General features: G+C 55.6%; 1 protein-coding gene and 1 long non-coding RNA gene across 8 annotated transcripts in view; both read right to left on the bottom strand.

Annotated features, from left to right (window-relative positions):
- Positions 1–2,995: 2,995 nt before the first annotated feature.
- Positions 2,996–17,138, bottom strand: LOC131493574 (uncharacterized). 2 transcript variants are annotated; one of them, XR_009252755.1, is made up of 4 exons: positions 10,795–17,138; positions 7,580–7,720; positions 5,125–7,103; positions 2,996–4,368 (listed from the first exon to the last, which is right to left on the bottom strand). It is a non-coding gene; the product is annotated as an uncharacterized LOC131493574 (long non-coding RNA). The 2 variants fall into 2 exon arrangements; XR_009252754.1 differs by lacking the exon at positions 10,795–17,138 and having other exon boundaries at positions 7,580–10,774.
- A 717-nt stretch (positions 17,139–17,855) lies between these two features.
- MGMT (O-6-methylguanine-DNA methyltransferase) overlaps positions 17,856–25,255 on the bottom strand; it is a 297,512-nt gene continuing 290,112 nt past the window's right edge. For 5 of the 6 annotated variants that reach the window (XM_058698138.1, XM_058698139.1, XM_058698136.1 and 2 more), the window contains one exon: positions 17,856–18,138. In XM_058698138.1, coding sequence (XP_058554121.1) covers positions 17,938–18,138 — 201 coding nt within the window. In that variant the 3' untranslated portion in view covers positions 17,856–17,937. Of the gene's footprint in view, positions 18,139–22,920; positions 24,921–25,255 lie in introns of those variants that run through there. The other variant, XM_058698137.1, reaches the window with a different exon arrangement.

Raw genomic sequence — 25,255 nt, 5'->3', positions numbered from 1 at the left:
AAATATGGAATATGTGATGCGAAGAAGCAAATGCGACACGTATGTTCACAAACTATTATAAGGATGCTAGTGAATGTACCAGCCAGCCTAAGTGGAACAACATAGGACAGGACCTGAGTGTGGCTGAACGTCGAAGTTTCCGACAATATTCTATCTTTCTTCCTTTGCCCCAGAGGCAACAACTTAGTATTTATCATCCCCTTTTTCCCTTTGAAAAGGTTTTATTATGTACACGTGCATGTTCATATGTGTGTGTGCATAGGTGGTTGTATGTGTGCATAGATATTTAAAGCAACATATATCCCTCAAGACTTGAAGTTTATCGAACGCAGTACTGGAAGTACTAGCCACAGCGATTAGACCACAAAAAGAAATAAAAGGCATTCAAATTGGTAAGGAAGACGTAAAGCGTTCACTCTTTGCAGATGACAAGATACCATATACAGAAAACCCTGGAGACTCTACCAAAAAACTACTAGAATTGATAAATGAATTCAGTAAAGTCACAGGATACAAAATCAGTGTTCTGAAATCTGTTGCATTCCTATATGCTGATAATGAAGCAGTGAAAACTGAAATTAAGAGAAGAATCCAGTTTACAATGGCACCAAAAACAATAAGATACCTAGGAATAAACTTAACCAAAGAGGGGAAAGGCCTGTACTCTGAAAACCAGAACACCGATGAAAGAAATTCAAGATGATGCCAACAACTGGAAAGACATTCCCTGCTCTATTGTTAAAATATTCATATTACCCAGAGCAATTTAATGCAATCTCTATCAAAATAACAACAATTTTCACAGCACTAGAACAAGCAATCCTAAAATTTGCATGGAACCACAAAAGACCCTAAGTGGCTAAAGCAATCTTGAGAAAGAAAAATAAAACTGAAGGTACCATAATTCCAGACTTTACTTATCCTACAAAGCTGTAGTAATCAGAACAGTATGGTACTGGCACAAAAATGGACATGCAAATCAATGGAATACAGTAGACAACTCGGAAATAAACCCACAATTCTATGGCCAATTAATCTTTGACAAGGCAAGAATACGCAATGGGAAAAAGTCTCTTCAACAAATGGTGCTGGGAAATCTGGACAGCTACATGCAAAACAATGAAACTGGACCACTTTCTTACACCACGCACAAAAACAAACTCAAAATGGATTAAAGACCTAAGTATGAAACCCGAAATCATAAAATCCTAGAAGAGAGCATAGGCAGTAATTTCTCTGATGCCGGCCGCAGCAACTTATGTCTCCTGAGGCAAGGGAAATATAAACAAAAACAAACTACTGAGACTTTATGAAAATAGAAACTTTCTGCACAGCGAAGGAAACAATCAACAAAAGTAAAAGGCACCCTAGTGAATGGGAGAAGGTATTTGCAAATAACATATCCAATAAGGGTTTAGTATCCAAAACATATAAAGAACTTCTACAACCCAAGAAACAATGCAATTAAAAAATGGGAAGACAAGGGGCGCCTGGGTGGCTCAGTCGGTTGAGCATCCGACATCGGCTCAGGTCATGATCTTGTGGTTTGTGAGTTCAAGCCCCGTGTCGGGCTCTATGCGGACAGCTCAGAGCCTGGAGCCAGCTTCGGATTCTGTGTCTCCCTCTCTCTCTCTCTGTCCCTTCCCTACTCAAGCTCTGTCTCTCTCTGTCTCTCAAAAATTAATAAACATTAAAAATTTTTTTAAATAAAAAAAATGGGAAGACATGAGCAGACATCTTTCCAAAGAAGACGTCCAGATGGCCAAGAGACACATGAAAAGATGCTCGACATCACCCGTCATGAGGGAAATGCAAATCAGAACCACGATGAGACCTTCCCTCACACCTGTCAGGATGCGGCTCAAATCAGAAACACAAGAAGTCGTAAGTGTTGGCGAGGACGTGGAGAAAGGGGAATCCTCTTACACTGTTGATGGGAATGCAAACTGGTGCAGCCACTCTGGAAAATGGTATAGAGGGTCTCCAGAAATTAGAGGGTAAAATTACTCTGCTTTCCAGCAACCGCACTACTAGGCGGTTGGGTGGTTACCCAAAAAGTACAAAAACACTGATTCAAACAGATACGTGCACCACAATGTTTGTATAAAGCAGCATTATCTACAATAGCCAAAATAGGGAAGCAGCCCAAGTGTTCATCAATGGATGAATGGATAAAGAAGATGTGGTGTATGTATACAACGGAACGTTATTCTGCCATAAAAAAGAATGAAGTCTTGCCATTTGCAACAACATGGATGGAGCTAGGGAGCGTAATGCTAAATTAAATAAGTCAGAGAAAAGACAAATACCATATGATTTCACTCATATGTGAAATTTAAGAGTTTATTTTGAGAGAGAGCAGGTGAGAATGAGTGAACGTGTCAATGGGGGAGGGGCAGAGAGAGGGGGAGGGAAAGAGACTCCAAAGCAGGCTCCGCACTCTCAGCACAGAGCCACACGTGGGGCTTGAACCCATGCACTGTGAGATCACGACCTGAGCTGAAATCAAGAGTCGGATGCTCAACCAACTGAAGGCATCCCAGGCGCCCTTCATATGTGAAATTTAAGAAGCAAGAAGCAAAGGAAAAACAGAGAGACAGAAACCAAGAAACAGACTTTTAATTACAGAAAAGAAACTGGTGGTTGCCAGAGGGCAGATGGTGGGGGGGAAAGGGGAAACAGGTGACGGGGATCAAGGTACATTTGTCATGACGAATACTCGGCAATATATACGAGTTGCTGAATCACTAAACTGCACACCTGAAACTGACAGAACACTGCATGTTAACTATACTGGAATTTAATCTAAAAACTTAATAAAAGGGGCACCTGGGTGGTTCAGCTGGTTGAGTGTCTGACTTCGGCTCAGGTCATGCTCTCATGGCTCGTGGGTTCGAGCCCCACTTCGGGCTCACTGCTGTCAGCGCAGAGCCCGCTTCGGACCTTCTGTCCACACCCCCACCCCCCCCCCGACCCTCCCCTTCCCCACGTGTGCGCTCTCTTAGAAGTAAATAAATCTTTTTATAAACTTAATAATAAAAAAGCTCTTGTTTGTGACCTTTACAAAATTAGTACCGTGCCCCAGGCAGTCTCCCGCAGCCTGCTTTGTGGACTCGTGACCCCGAGACTCGCCCACACTGTGGCACGGAGCTCTACTCACCCTCCAAGTGGTGTGATTTCCACTATGCATGCACCTGTCCTTCTCTGGACGGGTGTCTGGACTGACCACTGTTTTCACTCTTGCACCCAGGCCTGGCTTCTGGGCACACACCAGACTCCCTGGGGAGTGTGCCTGGGGGAGAAATGGCTGGGCTAGGACACCAGAGGGTAACCCCACAAGACCGTGCAAAGTCACTGCACACACAGCACAGACTAACTGCCCTTTTCCAGGTCTCACAGGGGCTCTTCTTCAGGTTCCTGGAACGTTAACCATAGTCAGCTCTTAGCATGCACGGACATTTGTGGGTGTTCAAGAGTTGACTCTAGAATGAGAAGTAGGAGAGCTTCGCTGCCCAGTGGGATCAGGACCGATGTTGAGGTGGTGGCCTTGGGCTTCACATCTACATAGCTGGGTTGTTTGGGAGCAAAACGCTAATCCTTCCTGGGGGAAATGCAACCTATCACGGCGTGTTGTAAGGATCGCAGCCGCCAGTTCTGATGAAGGATGAAAATGTCAGTGTTTTGTTGGTAACGTCCCGTATTTACTAAAGTGCTCTCTGAAGAGGCCTGTGACAAAGAAGGCTCCGTCGTGCCAACACAGGGACCGCCATTTGACCAGACCTTACAAGGCGTTGGGTCTCAGCGCTCAGTGTGCAAAGTGCCAAGATGGACGATGCCCAGGGGAAGGCCCTGCAGGGTGTTGGAGGGCACCCAGAGGTCTCTCTTAAAATGAAGGACTTGCCAGAAGGTTCCCAGAATGCTCAGAAAGCTGGCTTTTCACCTCTGCGAGTCCCTGGTTCTTTTCTGTGTTGTTCGGGCACAAATTCTAGAAACACTTCTTTTCAGAAACTTCTCCTTGTAGTTGGTTTGTCGAAAGCAGTTTCCCGCAAGCGTGGCCAGAATGCCCAGCCACGAACCGCGTGGCTCAGGCTTCCCCGTTCTCGAAGCCGGCTCCAACCTGCGGACAAGCTGCTGTCAGATGCCTGCCTCCCCGGGCAGCGCCCTCTGTAAGTGTGGGTCTCCCGGACCGCCTCGTGGTCACTTCTGGCCCATCAACGGCTCTCTCTGTTCACCAGCTGCCGTGTTTTTCCAGCTGCGAGAAGAGCTTCTGGGGGAGTTCTTCCAATAACCGTCATCTTGATCTTAAATGTAAACATTGTCACCGCGGTTCAAAGAGAGATTAATGGTTTGCTGACGGCTCCATACGTCCTGAGGAAACGACGCGCCAGAGAGGACACGCAATCGCCATCTTATTTCCAACGCCAGTGGAGAATCCACACCCACACGTGGCCGCGGGTGTCCCTGGGACTCACGGTAGGTGCTGCCCAGGTCTGGGGCTTGGATCTATTTTCTGAGCAACTTGCCACCTGAGAAGGAAGTGTGGCATTTGTCCCCTAAAGAGGGACACAGGAGAAAGGGCTGAGTGTCAGCTCTGCCCTCGGTGCAAACTTTGAGGCCACGGCTGGAGCTCCGTTCCAGGCACAAGACGGCAGGAGGATCACACAGGTCTGCGTGGGACAGCCTGTGGCTCTCAGCCACTCGTGATCTGCAGCCCAGCCCCAGGCCCCTCCGGCCCACTCTCTCTGGCTCCCCGAGCTGCTGCTCACACCAACTCCAGGTCGTGTGCTAGCAAGGCAAATCCACTCTGACCAGTTCGCCCACTCTTGACCCCACGCCTGCTTCCACCTGCAAAGCAGCGCGGGACACGCTGTGGGCGGCCCTGGGGCTCGGGACGGCCCCTCTCGCTTAGGTCTGGGCCTCAAACCACCACGCCGTCTTGACAAAGCCAGGCCTGCGGCCCTGTCAGGGCTGTGGCCTGAGTGTCAATACCAGGAGGACCGGCCAATTATACTCCACATCTGAATTCCTTATATTTTCTAAGTGTTCTACACTAATTAGTGAGTCCTGTTAGCTCTAAGGATTAGTAGCTTCTCTAAGAAGACACAGCGATGTTAAGCGACTTACCTAATTATGTAAAACAAGGGATGCAGAGACGAGCAGGCTTCTCCGCCGGGCAAGGCGCCTCCGTTCTCATGGGTCCCCAGGGTGCCGGTGATGCAGTCCTGGCCTCGAGGACAGCGGGGTGCTAGGTGAGGCCCCCGTGATCTCCTTGGGGCCTGCACTCCTCACAGCCTATCTCCCCTGCCAGGAACTCAGGTCTTGTGGCCGTTCCCTGCATGGGGCGCTGGGCGAACTTCAGTGACAAAGGAGGGATTCAGAAAAGTCCACCATCCCAGGGCAGTAAGGTGAGGAAAGGCTGTAAGATGAGGCAGGTCTTTGCAGACCTAGGGGGCTCCCGCCAGACAAAGTCAGGGCTGTAGGGGCTGTGGTGTCCCCTGATGCCTGTGAGGCCTGCTATGCGCTGCTCTCCTGATTGCCATCTGGAACTTCACCCAGAGCTGACCCCACACATGTCACCGCACCCCCGGTGGCAAGAGTGTCGGCCCTCCCCCTTGCCCGACCATCACCACTGCCCTCTGGGCCCCTGGTTTCCTCTGCTCTAAGGTGCCTGGAGCTCCTTCTACTTGAAAGGCCTTCCATGTCCTGTCCAGCAGTAACAGGTACAGTGCATGCCCTGCCTCCTCCAGGAAGCCCCTTTTGATTTTCTGAGACAGCATGCCCCGAGCTGGGTCCTTCTCATATTGGTGTCACACGGCCCGTCTACGTGGAGGCTGCCTGGCCACCCCCCACCCCCCCTCCATGATCTCGTCTGGGCATGAGCTCGTCTGGGGCATTCTCATCCACCGGCCCTGCAGGCACAGAGCAGAAGTGTGACAGGCATGTCGTCTTGAGATTAGACTGCAGCAACCAGTACTGTCTTAAGACATCTGTCGGGGGGCCCTTCTTAACCCAGTAAATACACTGTTCTTATAATCAGAGCCATTAACACATTTCCGTTGCAAAAATTTAGACTACACAGAGAAACACAGAAAAGAAGTTTCAACTACTCACGCTGAGTGATCACTGTAGCGCCTTGCTCTGCAGACGGTTTTTTTTTTTTTTAAACAAGATCTACCATTTATGCATACGTCATGTCTGAGCATCATCGTCATCTTTCCCCAGCACAACGGGAACGAGATTCCTGGCTTGAGGAGCTTCTGGGAGAGAGTTCAAACATGGTGCTGTTCTCGCAGCAAGGAGGACGCCACAGCGGCTCACGTTCAGAGGCAGCGTTATGGATGTCGGCTGAGTGTAGCCCGAGGCCCCTTGCTGGGGGGGCAGGCTTGGAGAGACCCTCCTGGACTGGGGTGCCAGTGGGATAGGGAAGGGGCAGGTGGGACCCACAGTCAGCCACAAAGGCACCTGCGATGCCCCGGCAGGTTTGGGCCGAGCCCACCACAAGGTTCCACCCCTTCCCGGGAAATCCTGCTCATCTACATCTGAGACCAACTCGCTGGAAACTACAGTAAGTACCTGTCACGCTGCCTCCTGGTGCAGAAGTCTGATGTTTGCGTGGAGAGGTACCAACAGCTACATGCCTCTTGGTGTTGTAATGTTCAGATGCGTCACGTCGAAGAGAAGGCAGCTAAATGCGGGTTCTCAGCCCTGCACGGAGCGTCCTGGTCTGGAGACGGAGCGGGAGGAGTCGGGTGCCTCGGCCGCAGGGGAGCGGAGCTGCGTGCTCAAAGCGAACACCCTCCCTGCCGCTCGATGTGCCTCTGGTGGACGTCCCGTGGAGGCCCAGATGTGCGTCTGCCTGGAGCCGGGTGACTCTGAGTCCACAGCTGGAGGACACAGTCGGCCCTCCAGACAACGACCACACACACTCAACACGAGCACCCTGGAGGCCAGCAGGTGGCTTTGCTTCTCTTCCGGGGTTACGGGTAAGACAGAACTGACTTTCCAACCCCCGGGGTGGGGGACCCCTTGGCGTACGTAGAACATCAAACGTGTGAGCACTCTGAAGTCAGAGTGGTAGGGAGGAACCGGAACTCTCCTCCCTTCTTGGGGAGAGAGAGAGGGAAAAGATTCAGCAACTGTCAGAGGTACGATCTCTAGCTTTTCTCAGCACCGCTACAGGTTTAAAGTAACTTGGTCTGCATTACATCGAATGTGTTTTCTGTCATAAAATTGTATAATAGTTTATCCTAATTTTTTTATTTTTACTCATTTATTTATTTTAAATTAAAAAAAATTTTTTTAACTTTATTCATTTTTGAGAGACAGAGAGAGAGTATGAGCAGGGAAGGGGCAGAGAGAGAGGGAGACACAGAAACAGAAGCGGGCTCCAGGCTCCGAGCTGTCAGCACAGAGCCTGACACGGGGCTTAAACTCGCGGACCACGAGATCATGACCTGAGCCGAAGTCGGCCATTCAACCCACTGAGCCACCCAAGCAACCCTGTAATAGTTTATTCTAACAAAATTATAAAGTTCTTAGCTGAATGTCCCCCCTGCCCGCCAGGCACCATGCTGCCTACCTCTGTCTCAGCCCTTGTAGTCACCCAGAGTCAGAGATGGGGCGGGTCCTTCGTGGTCTGCAGGGGGGGGCCGAGGCAGTGGCGAGGGCGGGGATGTGGACCCCGGGCGGTTCTTGGCCACTGCTCTGGACGCACCTGTTTCTGGGAAAAGCAGCAGAGTCACAGGCTTCCAGTGCAGGAAGCAATGAGGCTGGCACATCCCTGCCTTTCACATCCTCCACTGTTGACAGCTTCTGTTTTATAAAACGCATTGAGAAACAGGGGAAAATGCCTCCTGCCCTCATGCGATAAGCTGATTAACGAGATTTTAGTTGTTCTGTCCCAATGTCTGTACCGCCACCACCCCCTCCGATGCTCCCGGCTGTGGGCCCTTGTGCTCGGGCCCCTTCTCCGCTCAGATGGTGTCTTGCTTTACACCCCTTCCCCCCTGGCCTTCAGGTGTCTGCACATAAATGCCCGCGAGGAGGCCCCGGACCAGGGCAGGCTCCCGAGGTGGCCCTGGGGATCGGCATGGCCACGTGCAGTTGGCGAGGACCCGTCCCAGGGCCCCGTGGAGGTGGTGGATGAGTGAGGGCCTCTTGCCAGCACCCCAGCACCCCCGTACCCCTGGTCAGCCCCGCGTGGTGCCGGGACCAGCTCTGGCCAGCCAGGGTTTTCTGGTAATGTTCATCCACTGCTGCTTTCGGAAGCCAGCTGGGAAGTAAATGATGCTGGGTGGTGATTTCCAAATTCCCTATCAGACACATTCTCTGCCACTCTGGAACTCGAAAGCCACACTCTGGACAGAACCAATGATGACACCAGAATCTCGAGGAATCATGCCCAAGAAAACAGCTCCTCCCCATTCCTGAGGCATGTGCCCAATGCATGCAACTGTGCAGCACAGACCCGCTGGTGTCCCCCAAGGCTCTGATGCCAGCAAGAAAAGTCCCCTGTCACCCACGGCTTCCCTCGGGGCCCCTGAGCCAGGCTCTTGGGGGAGTTGGCACAGCCTCAGGAGACGGGATGGAAAAGCAGGTACGTAAATCAGAATGCACCCAGGCGGAGCCCTCTCCAGATCCTCCCGTGTACCTGCACCCCACCTCTGCCAGGGCTGAGGCCTGACTCGAGCCAAGAAAGCTGGTGGGGAGACACTAATCTCCACCTAGGAGTCTGCTGCCCCTGTGATCTGCTCCCACAGGGCCTAGTGTAGGTAAGTTAAGCCATTAAAACCCTAAGAAAGAGAGCCCTTGGCCAAACGTAAGGTGTTCCCATTCTTTTGGGCTGGGGACAGACAGCTGTTCCCTCCACATTATGGACTCTGGCCTACAAGCACTGCTTCACAATGTCTCCTCAGGACCGTGACTGTCCCTTGAAGACAGCCCGTGGGGGCTGGCATAGCATAGCTGTGCCCACCCCTTCTATGAACCAGACACTTCAAATGTCACTTCTCCTTGGATCCTGTGCTTTTTCCAGGAAAGCAAGCAAAAATTAATAGAAACACTGCTGGAAACTTCCTTGGGAACACCCTCTTCAAATGGAGAACTTACTTCCTGAGGAACACAGGGTCCTCTGTCAGCCTGTCTCTACCACGTTGTTGGCCCAGACCCAGGGGGCTGTCAGGAGCCAAATCCCTCCCGTGGGGTCTCCACTTGGGTTCTAGAGGTTCTCGGAGAGGCTGGGGGTCACAGGGCGGCGCCCACAGCACCAGGCGGGAATTGCAGATACCAGGGCTCTTGAGTTTCCAAAACACTGAGAATGGCTCCTCTCTCCCTCCTTGCAGAAGTCACACATGCCCCCAATCACACCAGTGTAGCCCCTGGTGTGGGGAAGGGGCTCAGAAGACCCCTTCTGCAGAGAAAGCGGTCACGCACACACAGTAGAACCTTCCAGCCCCTTCTTCTTGGGGCAAGTACATACACTGTGAGGCTTTGTGCCAACTTTCCTTCCCTGCGCCAGAGGCGGGCCGTCCAGGAAGATACACAGAGGCTGAGGCTAAACACCTCACCCCTTCCCGAATCAACATCCCGACGGATTTGACCCGGTCTCTTACTGATGGACCGTTAGAGTGATTCCTTTTTTAGTATCATAAGCACAACTTTGAGGAACATCCTCCACCACTCCTGTTTCTTTGGAGGGATGATTCTGTTACTACTACCTTTACTTTTATGTGGCCTGGAGAGTCTTCTGGGCTCTCTGTCACATGGGACAGTCTCTCCAAGGTGAGCCCCATCCTGGCTGCTGTGCAAACTCCACCCCGAGGACCTGCCTGCGTCAGGTTGGGTGCTGACCATGCCTTCCCTGGTTCTGTTCTCCCCCCAAGTCCCTCTTCTGGCTCTGCAACGCACTTGCCTGTAGCCTTAGACAAGTCCTGAAACCTTGGGCCTGTTTCCCTACCTGGAGGACAGAGGAAGCAGTGGGATCAGCTCTATTCAAGGTAGAGCCTGTCTCTACCAGCTCATGGAACGTGGGCTGTGGGATCTGCCGGGCTCAAGAAAGGTTAGGAAGCAGGTAGGAGACGGGGGTCTGTGCCAGGAAAGGCTGTTGGCAGAGGGTGGGGCGGGGTGGGGCAGGGACTATGGTGCCAAAGCGTGAGGCATGGGCAGCTCCGGGTGAATTGAGGCTCTGCTGATTGGGGTGGCAGGTAGAGGATGGCCTTGCCTGCGGGCCTGGGGCCGGCATCCAGGCCTTGCTGTCCCCAGGAGCTCTGCTCAGCCTATGAGCAGACAGACAAGCAATCCTTGGCAAAACGGTGGCTGTGCTTGGAGGGAAAGGACAGGACAGAGGACGGAGAGCTGGCTGTCCCAGCAGGTGTCTTGGGAGGCCTCCCCAGGGTGGGGCACAGGGGGCAGAGCATTCTGAGGGGAGCACTCCTGCAGGGAGGTCCACGCGGACCCCACCTCCTGGGAGAAGGGGCAGAGTGGCCATGGGTGACAGGGACACGAGAGCCTGCCTGGCAGAGGAAGCCGGGAGCCGTGTGTCTGAGTTGTGTGGCTGGGCGCACACCCAGGGGGCTCTGCTGAGGTCTGAGAGGCAGTGGGGTGCAGGGCGGGCCCGGCACGTGCTGGCCCGTAGGTTCTGGGGAGACCATGCTCAGGGGCAGTCCCAGCAGAATGCCACGTGCAGCCAGTGCCTCGCTGGCAGGGCTGGTTTATGCCACCTGAACCCAGAGTACCTGTGCATGGGGGCCGAGGAGTGACGATCTGCACGGGCTGCTCCCTGATCCCCACACTTACCCGAGGGCCACGCCGCCCCAGGCCTTTCCACGTACGGGCGGTGAGGCTGGACCATCTGCACGCCACCTGGAACAGAGACACATCCTCTGGTGGCCAGGAGGGGTCCTGAGGAACAGACTGTGGTTCCTGGGCACAGCCCTCCTTGGGGGCCTCCTCTCTCCTTTCCAGACGCATGTTCCACCCAGTTCAAGGTTGGCACGGACATCTGCAGACACTGTCCTCACAGAGGTGGAGGCTGTGTGTCTGGGCGAGGTCATGTGTTCAGTGGACTCGGGCTCCGTGACCTCTGAAGGCACAGGGTCAGGGGCTGGGACACTCTGGGCCCACTCTCTGCCCTGGGTGTAGCCATTGGCCAGGCTAAGATGCTCCCAGGCACGGCTGGAGGATGGTGAACACAAAGACGGAGGGCCTCTGCTGGGGAGAAGGGAGGAACCACAGCCTGCTGCTGTGTCCCAGGAGAGGGATGGGGACCCACTGGCATGGGGCCCGGGGGCTCTGAGGACCACCCACAGCGGAACAGGGTCTCTGGAAGGCACTGCCCTCCCACCCCAAAGTGGGAGGCTGTCTGCACCTGTGTGCAGGGCCTGGGTGGCCTCTTCATTCCACGACCAGACTGACTTCCAGCCAACAGCTCTTCCACAGGCTCTGTGGGAGCTGGCTCCAGAATGTTCTAGAATGTTCCATTTCTGGCTCAGGACTTTTCTTCCATCCACCTCACCTGACTGGAGACTCTGACGGGGCCAGTAAGGTGGACAGTGTGGTCACGGCTACTGCTCTGCCCTCTTCAGCAAGGGTCTCGGCTGAGGCGAGTAACCTGTGAGCCCAGACTTAAGCTGTCCCGCACATTTGATGGGGTCATCAGGGCAGGGTCACCTGGGGAGGCTGCATAGGAAGAGAGGATCACAGCCAAAGCCTGTGAAGCCACGAAAGCCCTTTTCCCAAGAAAAATGGTCTAAATTGTGGTACAGAAGACCACTTGAGGGAGAATACTGAAATTCTAGAAAGAGCAGAACTACCGTGAAGAGAACATCCTAGGAACACTTGCCCATACTAGGTTTGAACTTGAGTACAGCAAAGGGTGGGCTCCCCAGGCCGGTGCATCCAGATGGCAGGTATGGGTTCATGGGCCTGCCAAGTCACAGCCCTCTTCCCAGCTCACGGGCTGTCCCCCGGCTCACGGGTTCCTGCCCTCGTCTTTCAACGTGCCCAGGACCCCGCTCTTGACTCTTGCTGATGAGAGCAATGGGGCCGAAGCAGCCCCGCCCCACCACCTCCTTCCGGGGGCGGGGGGACTGCCTGGGGGGTGCTGGGAGCTGTGGGCTGTGTCCAGGGATACACAGTGTGACCCCATCCCCGGATGCAGACGCCCTGCAGAGCACAGCAAGTGCGACAGGAACTCAGCAACACCTGAAGGACAAGAGGAGGAAAGATGGATCCGGAAGGCCCACCCGGAGCAGCGAGAACACAGAAGGGGGGAAGGGCCAGGTCCCCATAGTCGGCACTCAGACAGGTGTGAACAAGAGGACACAGACGTTCCCGGGTACGGGGGAAGGTCCTCACGGGAGGCGGCTGCAGGGAGGCCCACAGGACATCCAAGAAGGGCTGCTCCAGCGGGGTAAGCACAGCAGCCACAACGGTGAGGGCTCTGCCCAGACGCGGCCTCTCACACAGAGGTTTCTGCTCAGAGTACTTCCCCTTTTTGGGCCTCAAAAGAGCAAAGCAAGGCCTGTGAAGGAAGCATCCGGAGAACGTGCTGGGCCCAGGTCGAGCTTGCTCTGGCTGGACTAGAACCATCTGGCACTGAGGATTTGCGTTCAGCAGGAGCACCGCACGCTTATCTGGAAGGATCTGTATCTGGAAGGATCTCCAAGCTGTCACAAGTTTAACACTGCCGGGGGGAGGGGGAGGGTCTGTCTCACTCCCCAAAGGAACCCATCCACAAGGGCTGTGAGCTCAGCCTAGCCCCCAGCCTCCTCTGTCCCGCGGGCCTCCCTCACCTGGTGGGTTGCACATGGCACAGGATGCCCCTCGTGTGGTTGCCAGGTGAGCGGGTGGTCAGGGCCCTCTAGCCTGTTCTCTCGGGCTCTCGACTGATTAAATCCCAAAGATGGCCAGGGCTGGCCCTTCCTTCCTGGGCACAGATTCAGACTCCCCTCTGAAGGTCCCTCGGAGATGTGCCTGGGGCTGGGGGTGCCCCAGGCTCCAGGGCTTTCCCACAGAGCCCGGGGCCCAAACCGCCTGCTGGGGAGTGCAGCCCAGCCCTGCATACCTGCCCCTGCACTGCCTGCCAAGAGCCTCACACAGGCATCCACTTCTTCTGGGAGCCATGGCCATCAAAACATCCAAAAGCAAGACTTTTTGCACAGTATCACATGTTGCTTAATGTTTGGACACTGATATTTTCTCCAGCTGGGTTTTTCTTAATTTAAGTCAACAAACCAATCTGGAAGCAAACATGTTGCTCATGTTTGGGAACCAAACAGAAGTGACGTGTAGCGGGAGACTTAAGGAAAGCCTCAGGTGTGTGTGTGTTTGTGCGCGGTGGTGTGCCCGCCGGGGGGGGGGGGTTGGACTCCACCTCTGAGAGGCAAGGAAAGAGGGGAGACAAAGTCCCTGGCCTCTCTCCTGTGCCCCTCGCACCCCTCGCCCCAGGAAGGGTGTGTGTGGGCAGGAACCACACATATGAGGAAAAGCCGTGCAGAGCGATCCCCAGGATGGCTGGCAGCCAGCAGTCATTTCTGCCCCAGTGGCACCAGAGTTCACAATGATGAGGGCACTGAAGCTCCTTCTCACGTCCTCAGACGCGGGGCCCCTGGTCCGGCTGAGCACCGACACCCACAGACGAGCTCCGCTCACCAGGAACCCAGGAAGGCAGCTCAGAACAGGGTGCTGAACACGAGGCTCTGTGAAGGTGCCCTATGACCCCAGTGCCGCATTTTTCGTGATCGATCTTAACTAGCGTCCATGCGGAATCTTCTTCTTGTGGCTTTTTTCCATGAAAAAACACTGAGACAACTTTAAAGACTCGTTAACGACATCCTTTCATCAGGCTGGGCTCTGCGTCCCGCAGCGCCTTGCTGTCCGGGCCCCTGGCCTGCGCCTCGCCCCCCAGCCCGCGGAGCCGGCCGGCTGATGGAGGCCAGACGTGCTCGTCTGTCGGCAGCTGGAGCCACGGCGTCCACGGACCCTGCACAGCTGCCCTCAGCCGCTCACAGACGCGTCGGGACCTGCACTTTCTCCAGGCTCTGGGCCTGCCTTTCAACTGTCACCCCCTTTCCTTCAGACAGACGGACAGACAGACAGGGGCTGCATGGCAGGGTTCCATTTAAATCTCCACGTCTTTCAAACTGATAACGGGCAAAATTGATGTGAACTTCAGTTTCCTAAACACAAACTCTCCATCAAACGCTGGCGAACGAGAAAGCAACCGCACACGGGCCGAAGGAGACCAAGCCAAGTTAAATCCCCCTCTGTGACCCCACCGCCGGCACAGCAGCAAGAAAACACGCAAAGCACGCACTGGGATGCCCAGAGACATGGCGGCTCTCGGACCATGGAGAAGGCCTTAGTTTCCCGCCCTTATAGGACAGTGTTCTGAGTGAAATAAACTCTTTCTGTGTGTCCCACGTGAAGTCATTTGTTACTTCAGAGTCCTCTGTGTGCGGCCTGAAACCCAAATCACACAAAGATCTCCGGCAAGCTCTGAACAGTCTTCACGTCGATTCAGCTGTGACGTCCCACCTGCTCCAACCGTGGCCGAGGCTGGGGCCGGCGCGGCCGCCCGTGGTCATGGCTGTGGGTGCCGGTGGCAGGAGACACAGCCAGCAGTGCCCGCCTGCCCCTGCCGGGCCCACAGCAGGGAGGACAAGGACATCTGGAGCAGCACGCAGACCCCACTGGGACCCGCTGGATCGAGCCACCACTTAGGTTTCGAAGCAACCCCCTTGAACAGGGTTTTGTTCCCATATTACAGTTTTGAAGGAAGTTCTGGGACAACGTTGTTGTTCATGACCCGGTTAAACGATGGTTTTGACATAAACACACCTGCACTCGACACACCTGGCCACCCAAAAGAGGCGACTGTGTGAGCACGCGGTGTACAGACAGGCGACTTGGAAGAAAACTTGTTCCCAAAGACATTTGGGTTAGAAACGGCTTCAGTCTCTCTAGGTTGTTCAAGCAACGCTTCTGCTAAGAAGCAGGCAAGGATTGAAAGCCCCAACTAAGTCGCTTGCAAGGTGAGCTTACCTGCGTTCTCCGGAATGGGCCCTGCCCGCACCCTTTGTATCTAGAACTGGGAGCAGCCGACCCACGTGGTCTGCGGCTCTGTCTTCGGCCACATCCCCTCCAGCCCCTGCCCGCGCAAGACACCGCGAGGTTTCTTCTCTGGGCGCAACGGCGGCAGACCCGTGCTGTCACTTCGCCCCTTGATGCAGCCAGAGGACGCGGTGGACGACGGTGGGCTTACCTGGGGCTTCTCCACACGGAAAAGGCACTGGAGAACACAGCCACCTGTTGGAAACCTCGGCTCCTGCGTGGCCAAGGGCATCCGTACCGTATGCACGTGGCTCCACAAAAACAACTCTTTTCTCCGAACCTCTCATCGTCCCGGTCTCTGGAAACGGGGGAGAACAGCAAACAACGGCCGCTGCACGGAGCCGGCTGTCCCGCCCCCGTGGGTCTCCGTGTCTGCGTTCAAAGTACCATGCGCCACGTTAGTGCAGGGGACCCGAGGCTGAGGCCGAAGAACACGACTAATTCTTGTTTCCACATTTCTTTTTATTTGGAAAGTATTTTTGTGTTTCTTTGTGCCTTTCCTTTTCCTCCTTATTTCCATAAGCTGCACTGCAACCTTGAGCAGCAGTGGCTCTAGGCGACTGTGCTGGCTTTTCATGTGGGCCCCCGCACAGCTTGTCCTTAGAACGGTACACGGCCGTGCCTCTGTCAGCGGGAACCTCGGGGCATCTATCAGGCCCGTTCTGACAGGGCCGAGGAAGCCCCGGGAGACAGAAAACAGGATGCGGTCTGTACTGCGCCAAGGGCACGGCCCAAGCAGGCGGTGCCAGGCCACGAGGGGCTGCGGGGTCACCTCGGTCTGCTCTGATGGGCGGGTCCCCGGCCGCAAGTGGCCGAGCCCCGCCGGGGACGTGGGCCTTGTAGGCACACCCGCGCGTGGCCGTCTGACTCAGGAACCCTCCCTGGGAGCCCACCGGGGATCTGGAGATCGGTGGGAGGCACGCGGCGTGTCAGGGACCCACACCTTCCTGGCCCGGGAGGTGGCTGGGGTGCACGGCATGCGGGCGGCACGGGACACGCGGAGCATCACCAGGGTCTGCCAGCAGCACCGACGGCACCCCGTGCTCCGCGGGACCGGCACAGAGCCGATCGCAGAGCTCCCTCTGCCCCCACTCTCAAGTCTGTCCTCAGACAGACGTGGCGACTGGGGGTCTCCCGACCACAGCCTAGTGCACTGCTATGGTGCCCTCTATTGGAAAGCACTCAGACGAAACCCACACCCGGGCCAGCGAGGCCAGAGCTCCTGCCTGTGAGGACCACGGTTTTCCGGCCCGTTCAGGGCAGAGCACGACCGCATTTCTTGGTGACCGTCAGTTCCTGGAGAAAAGCATTTTCCTCGCAGAATTTGCAACACAACCACTTCCGCAGTCCCCAAATGCAAAGCGCACCCCGGACCCCCACTCGCCTTCCCAACACGTCAGAAACACAGAAACGGGCCCCTCTGCTGGCACGCGGAGACGCCGGGAGGGCGTGCTTACAGCTGTCGAAGCTTGCCAAGGGGCTCGGCGAAGCAAGGTGGCCCCGTGGCCTGTCTGGAAATCAGACCTCCACGTGGCCACTGCAGGCGCCGGACGGCGGGCTTTGAGACAGCGGCAGGGAGAAGGATGGGAATCAGAAGGTGATGCAGTAATGGTCCTACCACTTTATTTTTGAGGGGAAAGACCCAGAATTTGGTTGACATAATAAAAGGATATAACAAATTGCAAATTGGTGAGAAAAGCCTAAAGTCTGTTTATATCAGGCACCGTTCCTTTACCGGCGTTAAGGTAACATGGAATTTAAAATACGCCCAAACCATGCGCATTACAGGCTGTATATTTACCCAGGCTCTCGGTGACACATACAAAGCACCTGAGCTTCCCTGCTGGGGTTTGCGTTGTCACAGGAACCCCTGACAAAAATACAGCTCTCTCCTGCACAGTGGGGTGGAGTTTATTTTCTCCATACATCATACGCTCTATTCTTATTTATCCACATGCATAGCTGCAAGTTTCCCTTGTGTTTCTCAGGTACGGTTAATTAACAAAGAGAAAATGACAACGCGATAACGAAGCGTTATCGTGGCACGATAACGGGGTGGCACGTGGTTGGAAACACTCTTCTCTGCTGCCAGCGACAGGAGCAGACCCCCCCTTCTTGTGTGACCTCTGACTCTTAGGCTCTATCGTCACCTTCCATTTGGAGCGCACAAAGGTCAGCAGCGGCAGGAGAGGGGCTAGGGCCCGAGGAAGACCCTCCACCCTCCGCCCTCGGGAAGGAGCCATTTAGACCAAACTCGTCTCAAGGAGCTACTTCTTTTCCCAAATCACTTTGGTAAGTGGTTCTTTTCCATTCAACCGATACAACCCAAAGTGTGTGCATCCTGCACTGGTTTTCTGGCGGTGAGAAGAACATCGCTAGAAAACCTCCATGAGCACTGGTTTCTGCGGCCGCGGCCGGGCCTCCCTCAGGAAGGCCTGAGTGGGAGACACCGTCCCGGCAGCCTCAATGGCTAAGCAGAGAGGGGAGCCGGGGAGGCCAGCTTCTCAGGGGGACAGGCCTGCGTCGGGGGGGCCAGGGCCCTGGCGGGTGCCGGATGCTCCCACCTGCCCGGAGGACGGTGGCTCTCAGGCTTGCCGGGCCCCCCACTTTCTTATCCCTGTGTTAACAGACATTAGAAATGGAACGACGACGGTGTGAGAGAGAAACAAACGATGAACAACGGCCAGTCCTCTGAACTCACTCTGCCGTAAAATGTGGAAACAAGAAAAGGCACACACGCTATGTCCCCCAGGACACGTTTCAGTTCTTTTAATACCGCACAGACCACCTCCAATGTGCTAGAACCTTTATGTGTCACTCAAGTATTTACTCCCACAAGTCCTCCGTTCCGCCAGCAGGCTGGGGGTGGGGGATGCCACCCCCACGGGAGCCTCCCGGACAGCTTGGCTTCTCTGCCAGGCGGCCCTCGTGGGTGAGAAGCCACTCCTTCGTGGCCCAGCCTGCGGAGTAGTTGCCCACGGCTCCACTGCTGCAGACCACTCTGTGGCACGGGACGAGGATGGGAAGCTGCAAGACAGAGAGGCAACCCTGTCAGTCTGGGCTCGGGGCCCGCAAGGTCTCTCGGCATCCAGAGCAAGGCCCTTGACCACAGTGACATGCAGGCCCCCGGCTGGCTGCCTCGGCGCTGTGCAACCCTTGGTCTCTGGGGGTCTCGGCACGGGCCGAGGACGGACACGACGCTCCAAGGCAAATGAACGGCATTTTCCAGAGAATCCCTTTATACCAACATTCGGAAGGAGAAAACTGTCTTTGGTAAGTAATTTGCAGCGTATGCTTACAAATTTCAAAATCGCATTTCCAAGTTATGGGGCGGTAGGTAAAGTTCGCCAACATTTCGAGAAGTGACAGGAACCTTCAGGGAAGACCACACTCACGCAAGGCGCTGGAAAAACGTGGCAGACTGCTACAGTCCCCACCTGCTTTTGTAAGCAAAGTTTTATTGGAACACAGCCATGTTGTCTGGGGCTGCTGCTGCAGAACAAAGTATTTACTACCAGGCCCTTCATAGGGAAGGTTTGCTGACCTGCTTCATGCTCCGCATTGCACTGGGAGCGCGTCTCCCTTCCTTAATCCCGGGATACTTGGAAGTTTGAGAAACTTTAGTCCTCGTCTCTTCTCGCCTGAGCAGCCGCTGCCACCATCTGGCCCCTGGATACCTGCACTGGGAGAGGCTGGCCAACAGCATCCCTGAGGACTCGAGACTGGGGCCGTGCCCACCAGCAGCCCTCCCCAGGGCGCTGGGGCCTCCCTGTGCGCCCACCTCTGGAGACAGACGGAGGAGTCAGGTGCTTAATCAACACAACGACTTCACGAAAAGCAAGACCACCTCATGATGAAAGTCCAAATACAATCCTACAAAGAGAAGCCAACCCACCGTTAAAAGGACCCACTGCCAGGACCAGGGACGGTGACGGCTGTCTGGGTGCCGTGCATCACTGGGACACACCAGGAAATGGAAGGGAGGGCTGGGCTCTGCGCACCCAGGGCCTTCACCAAACCCTGCCAATCCAACTTACCGGCAGCTCGACATGCTGCGACACTAGTCCCGGAGGAAGGCAGGCTGGCCTGCAGCCCCGGAGGAGGAGGACCCACATCGCAGGCAGGTCTCCTACCACACCCTGATGCCCCAAGGACAGGACTCTTCCCCCCGTGCCCTGCAGTCCTTCTGCCCTTGCCTGGGGCCGGCACAGGGCAGACCCATGGGTGTCTGGTCCTCCACATCCCAAACTGGATACCAGAGCTCACAGGTCCTGGATTCGAGTCGGGACCACGGTCACATGGGTGGTTCGTTATTCCTGCAGCCACACGCAGGCCAACAATCCCATCTAACACACTCCCTGTAGTCAATTCTCCCAGCAGAGAAGACCTCTGTCCTCCCCAAGGGTAGGGGGGGTCCCTTTCAGCAGCGGTCCCCAGGGGAGCGCCTGGGTCGTCCCGCCACTGGCCTGGGCTGCACAGACAGGAGCTCCAAGGATGTCCGTTGGCAGACCTGCTCAGGGTCTGTTCTCAGGACGGAGTCCACTGTGGAGGGTGGGCACAGTGCGCCTTGCCCCTGCTTTTGATTTCCGTGGGGTGGGACACCCACCGGAAGAAGGGACCCGCCACTGCATCCTTTACCCCTGGCCCGAGGCGGGGAGGACTCCCTGACCAGCCATCCTGGGACGAAGGCACGGGAATGCCCGGCACCAGGTGGGGTCCTGCGAGGGGACCTGTCTGCCCCGCAGCACAGATGTCGTCAGCACCTGCCTCTGCTGGGGCTGGTAACAGGGAAGGGGGGCTCATTCCAGCCAGAATTCCTGGGAAGCCCACTGTGGCCACAGCACCTCTCGAGTTGAGCTTTTATTTGAATAAAGCTAATACCCTGCTGTCCTTTATCCACTGCACAGCTGGCCCAGGACACAGGAGGAAAAGAAAGGGAAGGAACTTATGGCTCCTTAAAGCCAGAGTGGACAGGAGCCTGTCTCAAGTTGCTGACCTCGCCTCCCTGGTGGCCAGTGGGCACTATTTAGAGCATGCCAACTGCAGGGGGCACACCGTGTTCCCACAGTGGGGGCTCTGGGGGATGAATGGTCATTTTGCTTAAAGGCCCCGACAAGCAGTTACTCAGAACCCAAGACTTCCCAGGACAGGACATCTGGTGGATTCTCAGCAGAGTTCAAACCTCTCAGGAGATGGTCTGCCCAGGGGTCCTGGGTAAAACAGCCCTCATTCCTAAGTGGCTGCATCTTGACTGGGGTGCAGGGACGTGGGTGGTCAGTCACGGAAGGCCCAGGACATGCTAGGGTGACGGTTCTCATTGTTGTGCAGATCACAGCAGTGCTCCGTGAACAGCCAGCCAGCACGGCTATAGGAACTGGCCCCGCTCTGGAGACAGACCCTCAGCGGACCCCACCCTGGAAGGGAGCCGGGTGGTACCCAGGGACCACTCAGCTCCCATCCTGCCTCACCTCCTGAAGCCCCAGACCTGCTGTCCCCAGCCCCTCTCCGTGCACTCACATGTGGCTATCGTGCTCCCAATGTCCTGCAAGGAAAAACGGCCACTCCTGCAGGGCCCTGAAGGGTGAGAGTTTCTCAGAATCCCTCTACTAAGTCTGCAGCTCAACAGAGAGAAGATTCACGTCCCCTACCCCCAAGCTCCAACTGCAAAGACCCGAATTGGACAAAGCGACCAGCGACCAGCCACCAGTCAGCTGAGTTTCTAGGAAAGTGGCTGAACACACGTACCTGGGGTCTCTTCTCATGGCGTCTAGCCGCCCTGTGGCCGTGCACCCACCTCAGCCCGTCACACAAAACAACCCACCTAGAGTGCCCCCCAGTAGGCCCCGAGCCACACCTGTCTCTGGGCAGAGGGCACGGTCCCCAGTCCCATCCCGGACCCAGCACTCAACGACACCACCAGGGAGAACGTGGCCTGTGCCCGCTGTGGCACATCACACAGCCTCCAACAAGCCTCAGGCCAGGCATGGTCAGCCTTGGGTTACATTTACTGCCCAAGTTCCCATGGCAGTTTAGGGGCAAGGAGGGGAGTCCAGCCCAGCGGGGGCGGAACCCGGCGCCTGCACATGGCCTCTCCACCAGCCGCCCGAGGGGGATCGCTGGCCTTGTGGGTAACCTGGCTCGGATGCTGAGAACCTAACTTCTCCCGAATCACAGACCAGTCCCTACTCTGACAGCAAGTTTGGGTTGCCATGGGAACGCATGCAGTCTCAGGGGATCTAAGGACAAGTCGCAGGGTCAGGGCGGGTCTGGGGAGAGCTGGCTTCCCGTCTGTGCCATTTCACACACCGGGAAAGCTCCCGCTGCCGCCCCGTCCCGCAAGCAGCCTATCATCCCTGTCATCTTGGGGGGGAGAATCACAACATTTCAAGTCTGGAATATTGACTTTGATTGAGGGCTTTTATCAATACAATAAATAGTCACATTAATAATTGCTTCGAGGACACAACAACGTGAAACTCAAGTTTTGACTGATAAAGATTCGAGCTAGTTTCACAGATGTTTTTAGGTACCGATTCAATTTCCCCACCCAACGCTGACTTCACGGGCGGGCTCTGATTTTCCTCCCTGCTCCGTGTGTCCCACAGACCACAGCCCTACTCCCGTGGAAAGGCAGTGACGGCCACCGCCCCGGCCAGGCTTCATCTTGGGCAGCAACTGCGGGACAGCAGGTCGCTTGCCAAAGACGCACAATTTTTACACAAGAGGCAGGGAGCACCGCTTCTGTCCGTGTTAACTTTGGTGGCGGATCTCAGACGACGAAAATAACCAAGGCCGCCAAAATGTATTTGCGCCCTATGGACATTTCAAAGGATCCATACCCTCTACACCCTCTTCTTGAAAGCCTGTACTGCATAAAATATAATTGTTATCAATAACCAAGCAGCTCATAATATCACAGCTGCATTGAAATCTTCACGCTGTGAAATCTAATTCATCCAATACTGAATCCATCACTTACACAGACTGTTTCTCAAGTGCTATGAAACTTCCAAACCCATAGATTTGTCTCCAACAAAAATAACACGAAGGGGCCTTTCAATCAATAATGGAATCCCTCTGATTCTGGTGCTGGCTGAATATTTTTTCCAACTTCGCCTTTGTTCTTGTGGTAGCAGCCCACAAGGGAGAGGGCTTGTTTTCACTCGCGGCCTCATCAATACCTAAATCCTGGTGAACAAGTGACACCGGGAAGCTGTAATCAATAGCTCCCTGTGCGTTTTTTTCTTCTGGTCAAATGGTTCAGCCCCACTGACAGCCCTGACACTTAGAACATGATGCTAAATCTTTATCAACAGCCATCTGGGTGACTGGCAGAACAAGACTCGGGGGGTCATTAACGCTCGTGGCAATCTGTGAATAAACTAACTCCTCAGGAATGCGTTTGTTTAGAAAAAAGTGGGGAAACTCTCTGTGCGATGTATTGATTGCCTTTGAACTGCATTTAGCAAATTCTGTCTGAGGATGAGCGGAAGGGTGCTCTTGTGGGGGAGGGCCACGAGGCGTCTCCAGAGTCACTTACAGGAGGCTGACCATCCTCCGTGGTGAATGAGTGGGCGGGGGGGGGGGGGACGCACCTTCCAGAAGGCTTATGTGGGCTAGTGAGTCCTCTGTGGAAAACCTGGAAAACCGAGCACTTAGGACGGGACCAAACCCCCACACGGCAGCAAGCAACGCTTCCTCTGGTGGGGAAGAGAAGCCTGCCCCGCAGCAAGGGCTGGAGTACGAGCCAGCTCGTGTTCGCGGTTATCGCTAGCCACCTAAGGAATGAGTGCACAATGAGCTCCGTGGTGCTTTGCCACATTCCAAACCCATTTTCTACTCTCCTTCCCAAAAGGTACAATTGCTCTACTCAGCCTAAACTGAGAGAGATTTTCAACGAGCAACTCTCAGCGATGCTCTGTTGGTGCTGGAGCTGATGCGTGGGGCTCCGCGTTGGGCCTTGTGCTGCCAGCACCAAGGAAAGGGGGCACCCACGTGGGACAGCCACATCAGTCGTGGCAGGTTCCTGGGTCACCTCTTGGACGCCCCAGCCCATTCCAAGGAGGTTTTAGATCAACTTTACGGGAACCCCGTGAGGACCGCAGAGCTCCCTGGGAGGCTGAGCGGAAGTTGGCTACACCTTTGAAGGTTTTCTCGCAGGCGCACCTGTGGCATGTTGGCACCAGGCCTGGAAGCCCTGCTCCGCCCTGCAGCTGCCGGCATCTCCTCAACCGCCTCGCGTGGACGGTCCCTGCATGGGTTACGTGCGGCGCCCGACAACAGAGGGACACGTGGCCAGGCCCCGAGGGCTCACCCCTCTGCCTGGCTGCTCGTGGCACAGGACAGCACCAAGAGGAGGGACCAGGCGCTTGCTCAGTCCTCATGCCTGATGTCGTTGCTGCCATTCTTGACCTGGGCACGAGGCGGGGAAGTCAATACGTTGACTTTACGGACATTAGAGATTTAAGCCTTGGGAGATCCTATTTTATAAATTTCAGTGACGGAGGCCACAGTTGAAGAGAGATGTTCATCGAGATTAATAGCAAGAGAAGAGAGTCATGCTGGTTGCAGAACAATAAATGTTTCTGAATATTGCCAGGAGCGTGATCGCTGAACAGTGACGGCACGTCCCTTTCAGAGAGTGAGAAACTGCTGTCATCACACAGAAGGCAGGTGCGGGGCTACGGATGCGTGCCGTCCATTACCAACGCTTGTTCTCGGAGCAGAGGCGGGCGGCAGCCACGCCCGGGGCAGCGACGGCGGCACCCACCTGCTGCGTCACACGGTGGGAGTCAAGTCAAGCCTCCGTGAGCAGCGTGGGTGACCGACTCTACACACAGGGCATGGAGAGCAGAAATGGGGCCCGCAACACGGATGAAGATCTGGGACAAAGGGAGGATGTCCACAGGACGCCACGACCGCGGGGGGGGGGGGGGGGGGGGAGGCGGGACAGGCAGAGCCCGGCCGGCTTCTGACGTCCTTCTCACAAGGCGCGAAACGGAGCCCGGATACCACGGTGTCCCAGCCGTCTTTCTATCCAGAGCACGGTCCAACTGCTCAACGTGGAGACACAACCTGGGAGAAGGCGGTGGCCTTTCCGAGGAACGATGTGGGTCAAAGTTTGTCAGAAGCGTAAAAAATCATGCTCATAAACCTGATTCCGAGTCATCCTGTGCGCATGGTCAGCGTGTGCACCCACAGGGTGTGGAGGGGATGGACTCTGAAGACGCAGCTGGGCACGTGGCAGCGAAAACACAACAGGACGCCCGCTGGGCTCAGCAGCCACGGCCGCCGAGGACTCTAGATGGGGAGATGCGGGCTGGGTGCGACGCGTCGTCCGCATCACATGCTGCTCGGACAATCGGAGTTTAACGAGGCAGAGAGCTCTTCTCCAGGTCAGACACGCATCAAGACAGTGCGATCCACTGCAATCCTCTATGAGCTGCTGCTTAAACCAAACAAGGCCGTGTTGTGCGGAAAGCTGGGTAATCGCCGTCTCCTAGAGATGCCGGGCTCTGACCAAGGGCAGTCGGTGCCAACTGGCAAGAGCGGCGGGTTGGGGTGTGTGAACGCCCGCCTCGCCTGGGTCAACGGGGATGAAGAGAATTTTGAGGACACACAGCAAAGCTATAGCCATTTTCAAAGGAGGGAGGTCTGTCTGATGTAGTAATTCCTCCCCCAGGATGTGCTGGTTCTGTTTCCTCATCCTGACAGGATGGCACGCTTCTATCCCGTCGCAGACGTTCCCACCGCTTCGGGGAGAAACTGTTTCGAATGTGCTAGCAGGCCCCTGCCAGGCTCTGGACAGGCTGACAAGAAAGAACATTCCAGGCCTCACTCAGTTGTACGGGGTCGTCCTCTGGCAGACCTGGCTTTGGGGACGGGGGCGCCACGGCCTCTTCCCCAACTCACGTGGACTTCCTTCCTGAGACAGCATGGCCGGCGGCCCAGGTACGGGTATGACGGGGAGAAAGTGCCCTCTGTCCTACGGGGTACAACAGGCGTGCGGCCACCCCACACAGCCCATCCTCTGGGGAGCTCGGCGTGGCCTGGAGGGGATCTGCCTCTCAGCAAAACGCGACTACAGATGCACAGGGGGGACAAGGACATGAAAAGGTTGGGGTGAAGCCACCCCCTGGGGAAG

The sequence above is a fragment of the Neofelis nebulosa genome, chromosome 13 (assembly GCF_028018385.1).
Source record: "Neofelis nebulosa isolate mNeoNeb1 chromosome 13, mNeoNeb1.pri, whole genome shotgun sequence".
NCBI lineage: Eukaryota > Metazoa > Chordata > Mammalia > Carnivora > Felidae > Neofelis > Neofelis nebulosa.
Note: the sequence above shows the minus strand (reverse complement) of the source record. Positions and strands in the feature narration are given on the sequence as shown.